This window comes from Lampetra planeri, chromosome 10, assembly GCF_965212315.1.
Source record: "Lampetra planeri chromosome 10, kcLamPlan1.2.h2, whole genome shotgun sequence".
Classification (NCBI taxonomy): domain Eukaryota; kingdom Metazoa; phylum Chordata; class Hyperoartia; order Petromyzontiformes; family Petromyzontidae; genus Lampetra; species Lampetra planeri.
The window spans coordinates 10,007,682-10,029,601 of record NC_136116.1 but is presented as its reverse complement, the minus strand read 5'-3'; the positions used below and the strand labels follow the sequence as shown (position 1 = coordinate 10,029,601).

The window sequence follows — 21,920 nt, the reverse complement described above, 5'->3', positions numbered from 1 at the left end:
TCACTGCCTAGGGCGGGCTCCAGTCCCAGGAATTCTCGGAATGTCGTAAAGCGTCGAACCTTTACGGCATGTCCAAACCAAAACAATTAACTTTCTTCCCTCGAAAAATCTAAACGTCGATGAGCACGCGAAGCTTTTTTCAAAATACACAACAGACCGCGGTGAATGTGTACGACAAAAAAAAACGTCTTAAAAAAAAAATCTCACACACCACCGACCTTTACGACAGTTTTGTACACAAAGCACGCTGTGCCGTAAAGCGTCGCGGCGCGTGTGGAGGTGGGGAATGCGGCCATGTTCGCGGCGAGCTCACGCGGGGCTCTTCTTCACTCGCGTCTCGCCGCGCCCTGAGACGCAGCTCCTCTCCCGCTACTCCTCCTTTGCCTCCTCCTCTTCTGCCTCTCCCTCTCCGGCGGCTTCTTTTGTTTCATTCACGCGAGCAGCAGCAACCGCAGAAGCACGGGGCACCCATTTGCGCGCTGCCGTTCCCAGCCACGTGGGGGGTGAACCGTTGCCTCGCGTTGCCCGTTTCAGTTCTGCTGCTGCTGCCACCTAATTTATCTCTCTTTTTAAAACACAAACACTGCAATCCATCGCAATCATGGACGCGACTGCTGGAACCGCGGCCCAGGCTTGCTGCTCCAGTGCAGCGGCTATGCCGCAAGACCAGAAGCCGAAGGAGCAGAAGCCAGGAATGCTGCAGCAGCAGCAGCAGGAGGAGAAGCAGGAAGAAAAGAAGTACGAGAAGCCTCCGATCCCGCCCAAGTTCCGCAAGATCGCCGTGCTGGGATTCCCCTCTGTTGGTAAGGACGGGGGGCTGTGTGTGCCGGGGAAGCTGTGAGAGTTGTAACGCCGAGATCCACGGCTCTGCAATATCTCTGCGTGTCAATACAAAGACCACGTGCGCGTGTTTATGTTTGTCGGCTCATGGGATATGAGTTGCTTGGCGAGCGATGGATCACACGCGTGTTTGAGAGAGAGTGGTGTAGTAAGCACCGCACGTGTATTGTACTATTTCAGCATACACGTGTGTAACAGACGTGTTCAGCCCGTGTATAAGCATGACGAGCTGTGTAATAGGATGCTGTATACACTTCTGTAATGGCACATACGCCTAATCGCACATGCACACGTGTCTCGTTAACACTCGCGTGTTCGGCACGTGCAGTCTATAGTGTGTTGTGTGTGTGCGCTGTAGTAATGCATCAACATCATCATCGGTGCGTGGCTAGCACCACTTCCCGGTCGCCTTTGTATCCCCAGTAGCGATGTTTACACCGCACCAGGTACTCGTTTTAAGGCTGAGTCGACCTAGGGGAGGCCCAGGACCGGTTCGGATAATCGGCACTGGTGTTGGCCGTGAGCGGAAATCGAACTCGGGTCGCCGGGTTCGTAGCGCAGCGCGCTAACCGCTACACTACCGCTCCCCACTTAACAATACACTACCATACACAATCTAACATACTCTCTGCACGTTGTAAAAAAATAGATATATTGTTACATTTACTTGTGAATATGAACTGCATGTCGTGACTGCGATATATAACAGCTGTGTGGTCAACTTGGCAAAGCTTCATTTGGACGCCCATGTGGGCTTATGTGCGGTGTGTGTACGGAGCGCATGTGGCTCCGCTGTGATGTTGCCTAGGGAAGTTATAAAGGCAGGTTGCTCTCTAATAATTGCTTTGTTTATATGGGTATGAACGCCAGGGGTCCCTATATAAACTGCATATGCAGTTTAAGTTATTTAAACGGAACCCCAAGTGTGTGTGCGTGCGCCTTGTCGCTTCACTGTTGTCAGTGTGTTCATCCCAGCATGGTTAGTTTGCCAAGAGAAGATGCTCTCTACATAACCCACTCCTTTCTAATTTACCCCCATTCTCAATACATAAGTGATAGCATTGTGATTGGGATGGCTCCAGATCTTCACAAAGAGTTTTTTTTGGACCAAGTTTACCTTTATGAGCGCTTAAAACATTTGGTCAGGGTATTTACATTGGCGGGAGATGTGTAGGGGCTTTAAAGTAAGTGGGGTTTCTAAGTTAATACTATTTTTGTGGAGTGTCCATACATATATCACACTAATTGCAGAAGCGTTGGAAACTTTTGTAGCAAAGTAGAAGTCGGTGACGGAGTGGAGGAGTGGTTAGGGGTGGTAATGGTACTTGGCGCCTAACTTAAATTCTTGGAGCTACCCTTTAACCCAGTTTTCTGTTTATCTTTTTAAAAAAACAAGCTAGCGCTTGATTACTTCTTAGAAAAAGTTTGACCTCAAATTTACCGAGTATTTATTCGAGCCCAGCCCAATGTGCCAATTTTACTCTTAATAGCCAGCGGTGTTTCTTTGTCCGTGAATATGAAAACATTTTAAAAAAAAACATCTGTAAAAGCAGGGTTTTAAATCTCAGGAGTCCACATTCCCCAAAAAAGTTGTAACGACTACAACACTAGGAGCGTGTTCACCACGTGGCTTATGCGCGTCTTTGTCTTTATGGGGGGCGGGTTTGGGTACAACGCCCTGCACTCATTGTTAACCAGCGACTTGCTGATGAGCACCTCCCAACACCAGCCGTAGCTGTGGGCCCTCTGTAACAGATATAATTCCAGGGGATGTCTTTTGGGCGGTGCCCAGCCCCCCACAGTTAGTGTGTTTCTGGTTTTCCCTCGTTTTTTTTACCCCATTTGTTTTCCTTTGTCCGTGGAAAAAAAAACAGCAAGGCATGGTTGGGGTCTATAGGTGGGTGGTTGTTGGGTGGATGTGTGGGCAGAATAACCCCCATCACCACCCCCGCCACCCACTTTTGGTCCTTTGTTTGGCCTTTGGTAATGTGAAACGAATGTTCGGCGGATGTGTGTATTTTCACCAGTACATATATAGTCTCGCACACGTATGCATGCACGTTGTCTAGACTTTGACCTTTGGGAAGTCTTCCTCCAGGAGTGGATTGGTCATGGATGATGATGATGTGTGTGTATAGTAAACATGTTCTTCACAATTGCCTTGGGCAGTGAGCCAAGAATCAATGAGAGCGAGGAGCAACAAAATATCTAATTGAAATTTATATTTTAAAAAAATTCATACAAAAGTACATTCCATGGTTATATGGATTTTTAAAAATGAAAATTGCTGCGGAAGCGCATTGACACATCGTACTCTTAAAGTGTCTTCTATAAGTTGACTAACATGCTTAAATGTTGTTTGTAAAATACTGTGTAGACTACGGACAAACAAATATAATAATCACGTTCATCTTTAGTACTTGGGACGATGCAAAGAGATAGTGCAGTATAATACATGTTTAAATGCAACAATTTGTATTCATTAAAAGCGACCATATAACAACATATATTAATTCACATGTGCTTTCAAATTACTGTGCAGTACTCCATATGATATATAGCCCATGGCCTTGCACAGTACTAATTGTGAAAATTATTGGGATATATACTCGTACCCACTGATGAGGTAGTTTTTAACTTTTATGCCCAATCACATCGATGGAGAGAGCCTTCTATGACATTTGGCAACCTTAATTAGAGCAGTATTTTACTAGTACCGAACTGCCGAGGAAACGCCCGAAGATAAAAACTGGTCCAGAGTCTTGGTGTTTCTGCTTCAACAAATTGTTCCGGAGAGGCTCATAGGTGATGGCCTAAAAAAAAAAATCAATGTTATGTTTAAGTGGAGACAGAAAAAGGACTTCCTGTCCCTTTATTATTTATTCATTGGTACATATGCAGATTGTGTGGCGTCCCTTAACATTTTCCACGGACATTTCGCGCGAGTTACAGAATAGACATGTTCAATTTATAGTTCCGTGGAGCTCAAAGGTCAGTTGACCTGTTTTTAAACATTTTATATGGAGTGGAATTTTGGTCGTCACCCTTTAAGCTATAGAGGCCGCTCTTCAATGCAACATTAAAACAGATCCTTGAATAGTCATATCGCCATTGTAAGTGATAGTGGGGGTGGACAACCATCACAACCCTAAAGTATAATGTGCAGTACTTGAGGCAAAATTATAGTCTCGTGTTGAAAATCCATCTAAAAAGATGGAAGCATTTGATAATTCCAGCCAGATTCCTTGAACAATTCCAAGCAATCACATGATGTCCATCCTAGTTTTGCCATAAAAATTCCAAACTGTCCCATTTTTTTTGTCCATATTGCAATGTCCATGAGCCCATAACACTTAGGCGTGTGAACGTTGCCACGGGTGCAGCCACAGACTATTTATGGAACACGTGGCAGGGTCTGCGAATGCCTACTCCCGGGTCGTGAACCCCTGGGGGGAGGGCTTTTTCTTCCCAGGGTCAGGCCGTGTAATCGGGGCAGAGGCCAGGGAGTGACGCGGTGCATTTTTGGCGTGACTTAGCTGAAGGTCGCAGTGTGGTCGACACGTGGCCCTGGGGCAGACCGTATTGTTTTTTGTTTATTTTTCTCACCCAAAAGCCCAATAAAGGCCAACTACTGACCTGTGATCAGTATTTCTTCTAAATGTGAATGATTTATACCGGTAGTAGCAGCAACAATAACACTGCATTTACTCGCAGCACGCCTCTCAGGATCAAGATCTCACGAGGAACTTTGCCAGTCCACTGTAATCCATTGTCACTGTAAAACACAAGAGATTGTAATCCACTAAAATAATACACGGCTAATAATTTGCTGATAAGTTGTGCCACTAAAAGTAATTTCGAACAATAGCTTCAGCCTTGAGTTAAAAATGGACAATGAATGAGCCTCAGTTTTGTAATTGTTTGGTCTCATTATTTTTAACGAAGGGGATGTAAGGAGACAGGAGTTCAAACAGCACATCCCACAACTTCCTACACAGTAATATACTTGTATCAGCATGGCCAGTGCGGATTGGTTAAGAGGGGGACTCTAGGTTCATGAAATATTATCCATGGCTGGGAATTGCACTCGGCGCTGCAGTGGCGAGATGTTAACTCCCTCACCTGGTACGCAGGAGGTTGTGGGTTCAATCCCAACCCTGACGTGAGTATATTTGGAGTTTGCATGTCTCTCTCCCCATTGTCGTGTCGATTTCCTTTGGGTCCTCCGATTGTTCCCTCCAAGTTTAGAATCAACATACTTTTAAGAGCATTTGGCTGCTATACATTTACACGTAATAGGCCACTTCGTTGAGCTATCCATGTGTGGCCAGGTCGCTTCGGAAAAAGAGCTATATAGCTCAGTGGGCCTGATCTGGTAAACTAAAAAATAGTAGATGGTGGTAGTCGGTCTCCGAGTTAAAATCAGGGTCAGAAACACTGCTTAACCCACAATGATCATGTTTAAAATTAATGGTTCGGTTTTTATTGCGTCAACAAATCGTAAATGCGAAATTACTCATCAGCTCGTGGGCGTTCATTTTTTGCTACTTCAGCAATATCTGAATTCCTGTAACTTGTTGCGGGGGAGGGAATAAAAAAAAATGTTGACTCAGAAAACAGCCTCACATGTGTCTGTGATAACAGATGCATATCTTTCTCATTTACCAGTGAAATAATTGCTCTGGAATGCAGAGGCAAGGTCTCCCTGTGGGAATTCTAGTGTTGGTGGCTGTCCAGAAGTGTGCGCATTTCAAATGAATTCCAGGGCCACTTTGCCCAGCGAGGGGGCTTGGTTTAGGCTTGGCCTTTGTTTTCCTTGATGAAGGGTACCCAAATGGGATTATTTTCAACCCCCCTCTGTGTTCCTGTGTAGAGGAAGTAGGGGGTGGGGGTGGGGTATCATTTGCATTTACTCCGCATTTAAATACTTGTACAGTTTTATTGTGCTTTTTTGTGATGAAATCCGGAAATGCAATTATTCGTAGAGTTTCTCGTCTTTGTTTTACTGCTTAAGTGCATTATTCATACTCAAGCAGGACCACACAGACACAATGGACAAGAGGCGATAGGTAAACGCCTTCGAGTTAAAATAATGCCTGAAAGGGTGTATGCATTACCTCTGTTTGTCCCGAAACAGGGTTGCGAGGGGGCACCTGATTACCTCTATGAATTAATCTGTAGTGTAAGTTGAGTCTTTAGGGATCTGTCCTTTTAAATGCAAACAGACCAAATCGGACAAAGGGTTGCCCAAACCTTGGGCGACCCAAACCAGAGAGACGTGGACAATTTTACTTTTCAAATATGCCAACGCTTTTTGGCAGCGGCCTGTTTTACCGCTACTCGCTTGCTTCCGTGTCGCTAGTGAATTACTTCGTAAGAGAAAATGAATGTTGACAAAGTGCAAAAAGTGATTTTTTTGTAATTCGTTTTTTTGTCGATTGTCTTTTCAGGGAAATCTTCTCTGACTGTCCAGTTTGCCCAAGATGAGTTTCTGAACTCGTACGATCCAACCATTGAAAACAGTAAGTATTTTTTATTTATCCCTCCCTACGTTGCTGCATCACAGCAGAAATTGGATACAATCAGTGGGGCTTGGGAACTCGTCCACGTGTGCTTATGTCAGTGTTGCTTTATCGTACCGATGCTCATTATATGTGCTTATGTACAGCATATATATTGCTGCAACTTTGCCTTGCATGTGCTCATCTCCATGTTTGTCCGCGTGCTGTGCAGCCTTTAACAAGATGCTGACTGTGGATGGACAAGAATTCCACCTGAAGCTGGTTGACACGGCCGGCCAGGTAAGAATGTAATAATAGTAAGGAATACAAAAAATATGGTCTGCTCTTTATCAATCCACTGCTGGATGAAGGCCTGTCTTGTGCTGGGTAAGTCTTGGGGGTTGTTTGGCCATACTTCGCCAAGCTGCCCGGTGGTGGTTGGTGAAAGTGAACCCCCCAGTATTGGTGTAGACGTCACTCATCGCTGATCGTGTGTGCAGGTTGATAGTCGCAGCTGTGACCTGTACAGTTGAGGGCTGGAACTATGGCAACTGAAATTTCACAGTAGGAAATGCTCCTGTCGACAGTTGTTTAGCAAACAAAATAAATTGGCCAGAGTTGTGTGTTTATGCTCCTGCGTGCGTACAGGTGCGCACGCACACTTGGACAGCGGTGGGCCGCGTGTTTTTATTGCTCAGATCGATGTGGGAAATGGAAAAAACAACTTCTAGTTTGTTTGGCTTCGGTGGAGCGTGTCCATATTGTCTCAGCCTCATAAAATCGCAACGTTTCTGAAAGGGGCAGGTTAGATTGTTTCGGCGTCGAAAACTAAATAATTTTTATTTTCTATTGGTCTCGTGGCTTTTTCTCCGGGTCCTCCGGTTTTTCCCTCCACATTTAGAAACATTAATTTAAGAGTATTTGGCTGATGTGAATGTCCACAAGATAAGCCACTTATTTGGGCTATCATTTGTGGCCAGGTCTCTTCTGAAAAAGAGATGTATAGCTCAGTGGGCCTTTTCTAGTAAAATAAAATAGTTTCGTTTTGTTATGGACAACGGCCGTCCGCTAGTAGTGCAGGTTCCAAAAATATCGCACCCACAATCTGCTGTGGGAGTGCATGATTATTTTTGAGCGTGTTCTGGATGTCTTGCCATGTTGACGTCGGTGGGAGAGTGGCCAGGCGGCTCAGAATTTACCACCAGGAGCGATGAGTCGGCAACTCTCGCAATCCTGGGTTTCAATTCCTGTTTCAAAGGACCCGTGGTTATGTTTTGAATTGGGTTGGTCACAGGCAAATGACTCCACAAAATGTACGATGAAATTAATTTCATCACTTGGCATATATAGCCAGCTGTGTTTACTAAAATAATATAGCACGGTAACTCGTAAGGACGATTTAATATAAACGAGCCTGTTGGATGATGTTGTGATGCTAATACGTTACTTGGCGTATATATAATACACTGGTCAAATTGGTTGAAGACTTCCACAAAACTTGGGAAGCTCCCAACTAGAACAAAATATGACTTTGAATATACGCAAACACATTTTTGTCCCGATGGCTACCTGCCGGGGTTCTGTGCTGCCAACTAAATGCTGCCGAACGCTTGTTTGGAACGCGTTCCCTACGATCATCGCGTGGGCATGATTTTATTCCCCAACTTGCTGCTCTTGACGTCTGTGTGCGTGTGCTGCCTGTACCTGCCCGCGTGCCTCTAGGATGAGTACTCTCCGTTCCAGCAGTTCTACTCCTTGGATGTGCATGGCTACGTGCTGGTCTACTCCGTCACGTCCAACAGGAGGTGATTTAAAATTAAACTTCCTCATTTTACCCAGGATATCCTCAACGAGTCGCCAGTGTTTTTTTGGCAGGCTTTTACCGCTTGACCGGTTCATTTTGAAGTATTACTGCTAAGGGCGGCTATATTAAAGTTTGGACATGGGTCCCTGTATTGGTCAAGAGATGCCAATGTTTTATAAGAAAAATGTTGGAATGAGTTAAGCTATTAGTTGGGTTCTTGTACTGTAGCCAGAACTAACATTTCACAACATTTTATTTTACCCAAGGCCCTATTTTGCCTAAAATAGACATAATAGATTTCACAACTTGTTTTTTTAATATTAAGATCCTGTTGAGCCTGATTTAGAAAAAAAAACAAGGCTTTGTTTTTAGCACCGGCCCAGTGTGTGCGATCCTCCTTTTCGATTGGCTCTAATTTGAGTCACTGGTGGTTTGAGTGTCTGGTTTCCTTTGGTTTATCTAACATAGTTGGTTTCCGTTTGTTTATCTCCCTAAGCAAAACACTGTGGTGCGGCTCGTGCAGACGTTTGAAGATAATGGTCCTATTTGCTCAGACCTCTGCACATAAACACAAAACATTGTAAAGGGGGAGCAGGCAGGGGAAAGGGGTGGTGACAATAATGTTGCATGTAAGGGAGCTAAACAAAAGTGGCCTTGTGAGCTCATAGTGGAACTTTGCAGGGGATTACAAACACATTGCTCACCATCCTATGCCGGTAAACATAGGACGAAAGATACCAGACAGAGTGACCTTGCTCTGAACGAAAACACATTTTTGCACATTAAAAAATCCGTGTTGTTGTTGCTGCCCCTCTCCAGCCCAAGGCCATTTTTGCTTTGGTCATGAGCGTCTTGAGATGCAGCTGCGTTGAGACGATGCCAGGCTTTTGGTAGGCATGCAATCATTAGCACGGAATCGTATTTACACGATTATAAATTCTAGTGGGCAACAATAAGTCTCGCAGGTTTAATATTTATTTTTAGTTTATCGCATATCAGCTGAGCGATGAAAAATTGTACAATATGTTTAAAGGAACGAGTGTGGTGAATAACGATTAGTAATGTTCGTCAGTCCAGGTACACTTCACTTTAAGGGATTCCATTCTACCCGATATAAAGTCGAAGGCTTTAAAATGAAACATTTTGGGGTGACACCATGAGAAAGCCATCTTTTGGGGTCAGTCGGTGACTTCCAGCACTTGTGGGATCCCGCGGAAGGAAGGGCATTCTTTTTTTTAATTCATAGTGCCTTGAACAGAAAATAATAATTAACAAGTCGACTCTGCGTGACCATTGGTAAAGATGCCAGCGGCGTGCTCCGTTTATTCCAAACCCTCTCGCGCGCCATAGCACGAGAGAGGGTTTCCAGGAGCCGTTTCATCATCGTCGTCATGCGGGCGGATGCAGCACTTGTTGTTGCACCTCTCGCGAGGTAACGCCAACTCTGTCCTCTATCCGCAGCTTTCAGGTGATCCAATCGATCCATGACAAGCTGAAGGACATTATTGGGAGAGTGCGGTAAGTCGTACGAAATTGCCAGTCGCCCCGTCCCCTCCCCCCACACTCACGGTGCGCTCTGTCACGCATGGGGAATTATCACAGGGTTCCCCCCTTAACCTCCACCACTGACCCCCACACGAATACTTGGTGATGGTACAGGATGTGGTCACACAGTTCAGTCGCACGCTGCCCGCTGATGTCTCCTAAGAATTGTGATTAACGTAGTCTATGCTTCATGTAATACGTCCACTTTTTGTCTTAAGTGGTGCATTTAAATATCTGTTGTGTACTCTCGACCGCGTTACCCCCTTCTGCTAAATATTGTTTGTGATTCCAAATTATTAGTGAATTGTCTCTTTAGGGTAACTGTTATCCTTTTGTGATGTTCAGGGATTAGCCTAACTTATCAGCATTTTTATTTTAATCGCCATCAAATTAGCTTTCCTCTCCCAATTTGTCTAGGGCAAATAGTTTGTCTTCATATTACAATAATCTAAATGTTCTTGGTCAACAGCCATATATGCGCAGCGATGAGACACCCAGCCTGTTGACTTGCTTGTAACTGTCACCGGGAAGCACACCCAACGAGATGTTTGATTGAACCGTGTTTTGTAAAAACAAGCCTCGAATTTCGCTGTTGTCACAAGCTCTCGTGTTCTGGGTGATTTGGGTTCTGCCGTAAATAAACATTTTAATGGCCAACCACGTAAGAAGAGGAGTTAACTCACCCCAACGGTTTCCTTAAAATACGTGAAGCTCGGGACAGAAAAATGCGTGCAGTGTGGAAACAAATCGAGTTAGTAACAATATTACGCACAACAGGCGATTTTTTTTTATAGATGGCAAAATATGTCATTGTGACCATTTAATAGATTTTTCCATTATTTGCTTATACGTGTGGTATGGTGATGTCACGTGACATTCAGGGGTATGTTGGGAGGACTGATCCGGTGTTCACATTCTTGTGTAATCAACTTTCTCGTGCAGTATTACTCGTAAGATGATCGTTCACGAAAGCATTACTCGATGAAAATGCCGATGGAAAGTTGCACGAGAGTCATGCTTTGCTTTGTTACACATCTGTCTTATTGTTTTACAGCGTTCCAATGCTCCTGGTTGGAAATAAGAAAGACTTGAGCATGGACCGGTGAGGAATACCCCTCGTGTGTGTGTGTTTGTTTGTCTTCGGTGCTCATGGATACAATGTGCGCATTGCTGGAAATGTTGTTGCGGGCGTGAGTGGATTTTACAGAGGCGTGCCTGTTTTGTCACCTTCCTGCCAACAGAGTGATAAGCTACGAGGAAGGGAAGAAGCTGGCCAACTCCTGGCATGCGGCTTTCATCGAGTCCACCGCCAAGGAGAATGAGGTCTGTTCACCCACCGCTTGCCTTCATCTCCTCCAGCACCTCGCTCTCCGCCTCCACCATCCACCTACAACTCTCTCGTCCCCCCACCACCCCCCCCTACAACTCTCCCTTCACCCCCCACCACCACGAATACCCTACAACTCTCCCTTCCCCCCACCACCACCACCCCTCCAAACTCGCTCTACCTTCTCCCCCATACGTCCTAATCCCTTCCCACGCCTCCGCATTCTCCAAACTCCTCCACGCTTTCGGCATACGTCCACCACCCTCCAGGGCCATCACCACATTCGTCGTTAAACCACCTTCTAGTCCACGTATTTGTTTTTGCAATCTCCCCAGAGAGACGACGTGAACCACACCTCCGATGAGCACGGTTGGCTACGTGCAGTGCGAAAGAAGTTCTACATACATATACACACACACAGCTGTTTCTTCCCTTGGTAGGGATTTCCTTCTGGCAGTTTTGCGTGGGTGGGGGAAGTGTCTTGTCCCTCGTTTTAGTGGGGGGGGGGGGGTGATTGTGGTTATGTTTTAGTCTCCTGAGGCTGGTTACGTGGGAGGGGGTGGATGGTCAAGATGGATGTCGTGATGGGGGAGAAGGGGGGGGTGGATGTCGTGATGGGAGGGAGGGGGTGGATGTCGTGATGGGGGGGAACGGGGTGGGTGTCGTGATGGAGGGGAGGGGGTGTGTGTCGTGATGGGGGGGGATTTGGTGCTGATGGGGGAGGGGGGGATGTGTGTGGTCATGGGGGATGTGTGTGGACACTTCTTGACTAAGCAGCAGGGAGTATGCAGGAATTTACGCTCGGCAGGGGGTCGAGAGGAAGGGCTCCCAGCAAAATAAGCTTTGTAAACATTCCCCTCATTTGCAAGAGGGCACATGGAGTGCCCCCCCCCCCCAACCTATGCACACCCCACCTGGGTTCGACGAGCAGTGTGCAGAATGATTAATAACCATTAACCACTGAGGCAGTAATGGTCAACACGAGTTACCATGCGTCGGTATCTTTCTACTGAAGAACTAGGAGGTACAACTCGAATCCAAATGTTGAGAAGCTTCCCTCGTTGTGTGGGTTCGTTTTCGCGTGGCCGCAAACGATGTCTTGTGCTGCAAGTTGACCACTTTTCACACGCGTTTTGCTGTCTGCGTTTGGCTGAAATTGATCACGTGGCTTTTTCCCCACCTCGGCTTTATTTAACCGCATCCTAAATGCAATTATCGGGCAATGTATTTTGTGTGAAGGGCGTACACACCTATCTCTATCGTATTGATATTTCCAATCAATTTTAACTGAACACTTGGCTTATTCACAGTCCCTTCGTCAATCTGCTGCTGTATGGTCTCCCCACAGTTTAACATGGAGTGGCTTGAGGGGGGAGTTGTTTGACCTTACTTCGCCAGGATTGTCAAAGCAGGGTCTGAGAAGTGCCGGTTAGCTGGGTGAGCTGGGCAGGGTTGGGCAGGACCAGGTGATGCTGCATCATTTTCCACTGATGTTAACCATGGCTGGAACAGAGAATTAACTGGAGAAACCTGTGTTGTGCTGTGCGTGTGTTTTCAGGCCGTGCAAGAGGTGTTCCGCCAGATCGTACTGGAGATGGAGAGAATAGACAAAAACTGCATGCGCTCCAAGTTCTCTTGCTGCGTGATGTAGTTAGGCGCAGGTTTGCGCGTGGATGCCCGCCCGGCCGTCCCTCCGCCCGGCCGTCCCTCCGCCCGGCTGTTCATCCACCCGACCGCCCATTCATCTGGCCGCCAATTCACCCGGTCGCACATCAACCCGGCCGCCAATTCACCCGGTCGCACATCCACCCGGCCGCACACTCCAACCACCACTTGACCACTGGCTCACGACTATCCACTCACAATTGGGTTCGCTTGAATTGCAGAGGCAATTGCGAACTTCCCCATGCTCACCTTTTGTCTCCCCCCCCACCCCCCCACTTCTACTCCCCCCGCCACCCCAGTTTCACATTACAAGGATCATCAATCGGTCATGGATTGCTTAGCCGGTGGCTCTGCTCCTCTATGGAAGGCCTACTTTCACTGCTCGCAGTGAACACTGTTATACAGGCGTTGCGTTTTACAGACAAGTTCCTTGACCATTGCCACCTCGTATGGCAGGTCAAAACCGCACACGCGGTCTGTGTGTGTGTGTGTGAGACTGAATCAAAACCAGCCGACTGGGTCCGTGTGTGCGTGCACGCGCGAGTGTGTGGTGTGTGCGTGTGTGCTGGATGTCGGCGTACACTAAGACAAAAACCGCTGCTTTACCAGTCGTGATGCTGGATCAACACTCGCGTGTTATTCTACACGCGCACAGCAGCAGCGTGTCTGTTGCCATGAACGTTCAGGATGGCTCTGGGTGTAACGGCTCTTGGTGAGGACTTTTACATAGGATGGGCAGTGATGTCCTAGTTGGTCTCGCACAGCTGATGTGTTATGATTGGGCAGAGACTGTTACTCTCGCACCCCCCGCCGCCCCCCTCCTGTTTGTAAGACATCTCACCAACAGCCTCCAGCCCTCCACCTGCCTTTATATCTCCACAACTTGTGACCTCATTTTTCTTTTTTGAATGTTTGTTTGGGAAACCAGTTAAGGAGAAACCTGGCTACATCTGAAATACCTTGTTGGGGGGGGGGGATGTTTCGAGATTTTAACCCCATGCAACCACAACTGCAAGCTGCTACTTGATCTATTCTGTGGTTCACGTCAAAATACATTTCATTTCTCCAGGCACAAGTGCTGCCTCTCAAAACTATTCAGCAGACTAATTGAATCAATGTGATTGAATCTTGAGTTTAAGTAGATTCATTCCCACTGGTGCCCACAGCGTCACTGCTTGAAGGTCGTGATGACACCGAGGACGCTTTAAGGGCAGCAATTGCCACCATGAATTTTTGTGCGAATGTCGCCATGATGTGTCACCTGCAGCCCATTTTCCACGGGGCACTGGTAACTTGGATTGGTGGTGGTGGCGGCACAGGAAAGGTTCCAAGTCGCAATTATGTCTAGCCAATGAAAACACCCTTTTGTTAATTAAAGTGTATTCACTATGATTATTCTACCGAGTAACACACCCTTGCGTAATCGAGTGCATCCTCTGCAAACGGACTGGAACTTTCTTTTCCAGTTTCCCGCAAGATTTCGGTAGTCAGTTTTTGCCATTGTTTTGGCAACTACATGTTTGTAACAACAGGAAACGGTGTGGCAAAGTTTGTCATAAAATCCCCATGTCACGTGGACCTTCAGGAACAAGGCGATGGACACGTCCTCTAAGAATCAAAGTTTACACTTCGGTTGAAGTACCGTTTCTCCTTGACTCGCGCCCCCACCGTTTGTTAGTTAGGACCCCCCGCCCTGCGTTGTGTGGTGGTGCCTGTACGGGTCGCTCCCTTGTAGACGGTAGTTCGGTAGTTCGGGTTGCTGCTCCCCTGCAGCTGAAACGAGGTAAATAAGACTCTGCGGTCTCCTTTCCCAGCAGGGCCACGCCAGGAGAATCCACATGCCCCCCCCTGGCGACGGGACGGTGCAGGGATCACTTTGGCTTTCCCTTGCCATCCCCTCCCCCTCCCCTCCCAGGGTTTCGCAAACTTTGTCCCGCGACCCACGACGGCGTGCATCGTCCACGTGTGCACCAGTCCTTCGGTTAAGCGCAGATAAAGTCGTCGACTGCACGCGCCTGGCGATTGCAAAACAAGCCGCACGTGACGCGATGGAAATTTGACATCGCTGTCCAGCGCGTGTGTATGTGTGCGCGCACACGAGTCCCTGGTATTGGCGCTGTTGCCGTAGGGGTGAACCGATGCCGGGGTCGTGCGTGCAACATGTTTGGTGAACGTCAGGTGCGTGTACAGCGCTGAATTTCAAGGGGGAACGGGGTGGGCACGGTGCGTTTTGTGGTGGCCCGCGAGGACAGGTTTGGGGAAAATGCGACGTTCCACGTTTGACGGAGCGCGCGCAAGGTGGGCTGGGAGGCATGTGATTTAACCTGTGTGGATTTGGGGATGGGACCATGAACCCAGAGACTTATAATAATTGCTGCTTGCCACCGAATGTTATTACGTGTATTTTGACGTATTAGTTAAGGTTCGTTTTTTTTGCGCGTGTATTTTTTTGTTTGTGTTTGGGGGGCCAAATTGTGAAGGGTTTGACAGTGTAGTTTTAGAATAGTTTCACGTTTGTTTTTTGTTACAATGCGTAGCGTTAGTTGCCTCCGTTTGTTTGATTAATGACGTCCGTTCGCAACTTGAAGGACCCTCTGATTGCCGACTTGACTTGTCCAGGACTAAACGGGGATGAAAGGTCTCCCAAAGTCACCTGTGACCATTTTTTTTTAAGTGCACATTTTGATTGGCTGGGAAATACAAAAGATTTAAGACAAAAAAAATGCATTCTTGGCCATCTGCCATTCTTTGATCTGTGCAAACACGTGTGGTATTATGTTATAATTTGCATGGATTAGTTTACGTAATGTGAGAACGTTAAGCTTTATGTATTAAAATAAAACACAACCTTGCAGAGGTACACATTTTTTTTTGTAAAGAAATGGTGAAAAAAACTAAAAAATTATTACTTGGTTTACGCATATCTCAAAAAACCCGGAGTATTTTCACGATGGGACTGTGCAGTGAGTGTCCGTTAGCATGTGCATGGGACACTGGTAAGTTATGAGGGTCGCTCGTAGATGAGGGAGCAGAGGATAACGGAGGTGAGTTTTGTACCTCTAGTGCTTGAAATATGCCCCCTAGAGGGCATCTCTTAAGTCACGTGTTGCGTGGAATGTCATTTAAATCGCCAACGCACGGAGAGGCGTAACCATGCATCGCTTGGGTATCGATCCTTGGCCTTGTCGTGCGCGTAATAATCTTATATTTTTTACCCTGTGCGTTGTGCATGAAACTGACGTGACCTCCCCGCAGACACCAGTGGCCGCTGTCATTTCCTCGATGAATAGTTGCGCCTCTGCACGCAGTGCAATTCGTATGACAATAAATGCTTGAATTTAACTGTTAGTCGATGACAACCCTTGGTAAGGACTTGCCTTATTTCCTTATTCTATAGAAGAAAGGGGAAAAACAAGCAGCCTATCAAAGCACAAATGTGGTTTATTTTATATATTTTTTCTGTGTCTTTGGTTTTGTATTTAAAGGATTTAGCGTGAAGGTTTGCCCGGGATACGTCTTCTGTGGAGAGACGTGGGTTTGGTTCTTAGGACCCTGGTTTACGCGATGGAAATAAACCGCCTTGGGTGCAACCAATGTGACTAAACTGTAAAAAAAAAACAGGGTAAATCAGTTTCTCTTCGATCTTTTAAAATTGTAAGCGATTTTAAAAGTTAACCAGTTTCGCAACTCGTATGACCAAATTATTAGTTAACACTGCTGGCACAAGCGCACAACAAAACAACTTAACATTCGTCTAACGCCGCCTTATATTAGCCAACGTGCTATGAAGAAGGGCCATTGCCCGAAACGTTGCCTGTATACTTTTCCTTTTAAAGCAATGCTTGTTGCGGGATACGTTTTTATGTTACCGTATTATTTGCATACATTTCAGATGAAAGACGTATGCGTGATTTAGTCGCCTATAAAAAAAAAAGTTCCAGTGTAGTGGATTTGACTGCTCTTTTAGAGTTCAATTCATTTCGCAGAACGCTTCAAATTCTATGAGACGCCGCAGAAATGCAACCGGTATCGTGCAACCGATTTGACTGAAACCAGTCTGTGTCTCGCAACCAGCGCTGTGGGTATTTCACAAAACTGTTTTGTCAAAACGGTTTGCATGAAACCGGATCGCACGGTGACGCGCGGAAAAGAGAAATTATTCGCAAGGCGCCACTGTGCCCTAAAACCGATTGAATTTAAATTGGATCCGATGCGTAATCCGTGACCGAACGTCCGCACACTTCCTCATTTCGTTGGTGAAATTTGGTCGTCTCGGATTTTTTTTGGCGGCGCGGGTGGGGAGGGGTCCGATTCTCGCGTGGTTGCTGAATGTCGTGTTTTGTCACGATTCCCGCCGGCAACGTGACCCATCGTTGACGTCGTTTACCACCAACGAGTGTACATCGCCAGGGCTGACTCGTCCCGTTTGTTCTTTTTTTGGCCGTTTCGTCCAAACGTGAATGTGTCACTACTTCCTGTGACGACACCGCACGTGGCTGTTATGCCTTGGTGTTGTTTGAATCCGTGCGGTCTAACACTATAACCCAGCCTATAGAGTCCTCCAACCCCCCCCATACAATTGAGGTGGGGGGGGTAGAGACGAGACGCGTCGGTGTTCGGGCTGGCGCAGGGTTCTTGCTACCAATGCGCATTCGTGTCTCCGTCTCGGACATTTCGCTTCTCTCGCGTCGTGCGTGGACGATGGTGAAATGAATAATTTGAAAGTAGGAAAAAACTGCACGTGTGTGTGTGTAATCTAGGGTCCGCCAAAGAAATGCACCTGTCCCGTTCTGTCCAGGGTCTCGAAGTGAATCTTGATCAACACTCGTAATGCTTTCTCGTCTCAACAGGGGTGAAGCGTGTTACGAGTGAAGATGAAGGGGTTTAGTGAAACCGAAATGACCAAGCCGTGCATGTTAAGCCCAATGTTAACCGAACGTATGATGCATCCTTGAATTCAAGCGACATGGTTGCATGACGATTGATGTCTTCGGAGACACACGTGTAACATGATGATGTACAATAAATGTTGATCCCTTCACCCAGCAGTGGGTCGGGCATGGCTGCTAATGATGATAATGGTTTCACAAGTTATATTTTGTGAGTCGAGTAACATTCTTACTTGCACGTGTCTTCAAAAACCTGTCCACGGACTTGAACACTGTCAAGTGTTTCAAGGCTGCATCCTATATCGGGTTCAAACTCATTAATTTCTAAGTGTGCAAGTTACAGCTCGCCCAAAGGGAAGGTAGTAATTTGGAAATGTCACTTCTAAAACCATTTTCATCAATCTTTTTTAAAGCTATATATATACCACATTCTCCGAATTGTAAAAAGCTCCGGAAATTAAGACGTGCCCGCAACGCCCCCCCCTCCCCACCCCGATGTCATGAAGGGCATCACAAATCTTGATCACGGGCACACGCCAAATAGTATTCTAAGATGTGTGGCCACCTCTCTTCTAATTTTGCCTTTTAAAATACAGAGGGAACGGGTGCGTCTTATAATCGGGAGGATGTGGTATAATATACATGTGATAGTAATAAAGCGTGTTGTCAAAACGGTTGCACTGAAGTGTGTGTGTTTTGTGTATGCCGGTGTTTTTCGCTAATTTTCAGAGGACGGAGGCGGTGGAGGCCCTTTCGCCGATAAGACATCATCAGTGCGAGGGCCCCCACATTTGAAACCATTGTGGTTTGACAGCAGCAACAGCACGATGATGATGCTGCTGTCACATTCGTGTGTTGGGGCCGCCAGTGGCGTGCGGGCCTTGCAATGACGAACACTGATGCATGATATGGTGAAGTGGCTGTAACTTGTCGTTTTTGAACCGTAACGCTATGGCAGCAGTGCCGAGGGACCTGCTGTGTGTGTGCAATAGGGCGCGCTGCTGTTACCTCGCACGCATCTGTCGACTAGCTGTTCTGGAACAATTGCCCGCTGCTGAACAAAAAAGCACAGTCTGTAAAAATAGTTATGTTCTTTGAGATCACGGCGATGTCGGCACAACCTTTACGGTGTTAACTGCCCACTGGAGTTGCAATCCAGAAGTCAGCCGATTACATTTCCATGCGATGGAGTTGCAACAACGTGGACTTTTTGTTGTCAAGCAGCGTCCAGTAACTGGGTCATCGGGAGGTGGGGGTGGGGGGTAAAGTGTAAGTCCTCTCACTTCCGAAATTAATTGGAGGCCCTTCCGGTAAGCATGGGCGCAAGCGAACATTTGCAGGGCTGCGCTTTTACCTTGCACACGCATACTAAACACGAACAATGCGTAAGCCTTTTAACTGAAACTGTGTCCTTAACAATGCAACGCCTTAAATACTTGTTTATCTCATGCAGAGAACGGGTTTACTCGATGTTTGTGTTCCGTGCGGGTTTTGGGTTTTTTCTTCTCGCAACAAATTCTATTTTGTAAGCCTCTGGTGCTGAGTGTGAGCTCACCACACCATTTGGGTGGTTTACCTGTCGATGATTCCGTCTCGAATTATCCCTTGAATTACTGTTCAGCTACGTTTTGTTTCCACGTGTGAAGGGGAAGAGGTGTGTGGTGCCGTATGTTGTATTGTTGTTGTACTGTACCTCTAAATAAAAGTAGTCACAAATAAAAGTGTCGCGCCATGTTTTTGTTATATACATACAAAGACAAAGACCACCCGTATAGCCTCGACAAGTGCTATTGCCGAGTACCTATGAAGGAACACAAGGGGGTGGGGTGGCCAGCACCACGCCCGGCCGCCTTTGTCTCCCTCGTGGCGATGTTAACACACCGCAACAGGTACTCACTTCCGATACACACGTGCATCGAGTGGTGGGAGGACGTGGTGTTGTGGTAAACGCGCTGCGCCATGAACCCGGCACACCGAGTTAGACCCACGGCTAACGCCGATATCAGAATCGGTCCTGCTCCCCCCTAACAAACCGCATTGACCAACGTGGTGAAGTATGGTTACAAAATCCCCATGACCGACGTGGCGTGGGGAGACTCATCTATTGGTGGAATGGGGATGACTGCACGTGCATCACGGAAACTGAAGACACACACACTGTGGATTCCGTATTGATACTCGCCAAACATGCTATTGTTTATCTGTTACTCGGTAACTACTAAATAGGTAACTTCATATGCTAATTACAAAAAAATGCAAATTTGAATTTCTATTCTCAGAAAGTCCCATGGTGTAAAAGTGCAGTCTCCAACTCTTATCCAATTTGTGTCTCTGGCCTGTGCGCGCGACGACGAAGAAGGGTCATTGCCCGAAACGTCGTCTAGTATTTTATTTTTATTTATCAGTCCACTGGTATTGACAATGTGTTGTGATTGTTGTTATTTGTGCACCACTGCCATCACAGCAGTGTCACTAAATGACTTAGGTTGTGTTTTGCATGCCATGTGTATAGTAGAATCTACGACAGTTGAATCAAAAGGAAAGTTTGAACTCGATAGACGAGATTTATATCCGTGACAATTATATGCGGTATTTTTTACATTGTTAATTATATCTGCTTTTCGTATTTAGTTTGTTGTCCTTCCCCTGCACCTCCGTTTAGCTGTGTTCGCTACGTAGAAAGAAGATGAACATACACGTACATATCGAATAATAGTGTACGAATCAAGATAATTTAATCCAAGAGCTGTGTTGTTGGTTCAAACATACGATGTTCCATCTCTCGGCAAACACATGTGAATTTATTCATCAAACTTTAACATAGTGAATATAACAGCAATGAAACTACACGTTTGACACGGTACACACATGACGAATATACATACAACAACTTCGTGCTGTATATTTTAACGAACTATTCTGAGTTATCACGCGTCACCTAACGATAAGCGATAGTCAAACAGGCAATGTCTGTGACTGGCACACACACAGACACATCGATACACACCGAAGGTGATCGCGAGTGGTCGATGTGTAACATTTAGAAGATGTTCGAGAAGCACGAGGAAGTTATAATTTCGTTGTAGTACAATGGAATCCGTATAGTATATTATACGCTTCCGCTTAATTACATTTTTAGTTAATTTAGTAAATTATTGTTTAAAATGTATTTATACTATTGGATTTTTGCCGATTGTCTGCTGCTGCTGTGTCCTGTACAGCGCTTTGAAATCCTTGATGAAAAGCGCTATATAAATGTAATCATGATTATTATTTTGTTTTTCGTTTACGATAAACATTCGTGGAAATAAATTGTGTTATTAAGTCCATTGGTTTCACTCGGAGGGGAAGGGGTGAGCCGACAGAGTTCTGCATTGAACCGAGCGATTCACCGTGGAGTGTGACGCTAAACCCAATAGAAAGTCCCGCCACGGGGTGACTGAAATACAAAGATACAGATCCCCCGTGTAGCCTTCACAGACTTTTTGGGACAAGTGCTGTTAGGAAACACCACCTATGAAGAAAGCCCGAACGGTGCACGAGGGGGTGAGTGGCGAGCAACAACGCCCGACCGCTGTCGTCTCCCCAGTGGCGATGTTTCACACACCACACCATGTGCAGTACTCATTTGGGGCTGAGTTGACCTAGGGGAGGCCCGGGACAGGTTCAGATAATTGTCACTGGTGTTGGCTGTGAGCGGGAATCGATCTCGGCTCGACGGGTTCGTAGCGCAGCGCGCTAATCGACACATTGCCGCTCCATTGATATGCAGTATAAAAACAAATACAAAGATCCCCCGTATAGCCTTAACAGACTTTTGGGGCAAGTGCTGTTAGCGAGCACCTATGAAGGCCAGAACGGCACAACGAGGGGGTGTGTGGCCAGCACCGCCTTTGTCTCCCCAGTGGCGATGTTGTTACGCACCGCAGCAGGTACTCATTTGAGACTGAGTCGACCTAGAGGAGGCCCATGACCGGTTCAGTAGATCGTCACTGGTGGTGGCCGTGAGCGGGAATCGAATTCGGGTCGCCAGGTTCGTAGCGCAGTGCGCTAACCGCTACACTACCGCTCCCCAAACGTCCACCCACACTATACGTAGACTAAAATGTACTTCAAATATAGTTTTACAAATAAGGTGTTATTAATTGGGAGACGAGTTTTAGTGCCTGGGAGCCTAATAGGGCAATCATTCATAGCGCACTGCGCTTTAGACCCCGGTTCCCTGAGTTCTACCCCCGGCCACGGCTAACATCAGTGGCGAGTGACTTCTTCTCGACCGGTCCTTCACCAACCGGCACTGACCAGCTGGGTGAAGTATGGCTTTGCAACCCGCATGACCGACCGACACG

General features: G+C 46.6%; 1 protein-coding gene across 1 annotated transcript; it reads left to right on the top strand.

Annotated features, from left to right (window-relative positions):
* Window positions 1-259: 259 nt before the first annotated feature.
* Window positions 260-19,292, top strand: LOC144721001 (GTP-binding protein Rheb-like). Its single transcript, XM_078598263.1, has 8 exons — window positions 260-803; window positions 6,291-6,362; window positions 6,574-6,641; window positions 8,064-8,146; window positions 9,607-9,663; window positions 10,745-10,792; window positions 10,932-11,013; window positions 12,576-19,292. The coding sequence occupies exons 1-8, from the start codon at window positions 602-604 to the stop codon at window positions 12,666-12,668; spliced, it is 705 nt and encodes a 234-aa protein (XP_078454389.1). The 5' UTR covers window positions 260-601; the 3' UTR covers window positions 12,669-19,292.
* The last annotated feature ends 2,628 nt before the right edge of the window (window positions 19,293-21,920 follow it).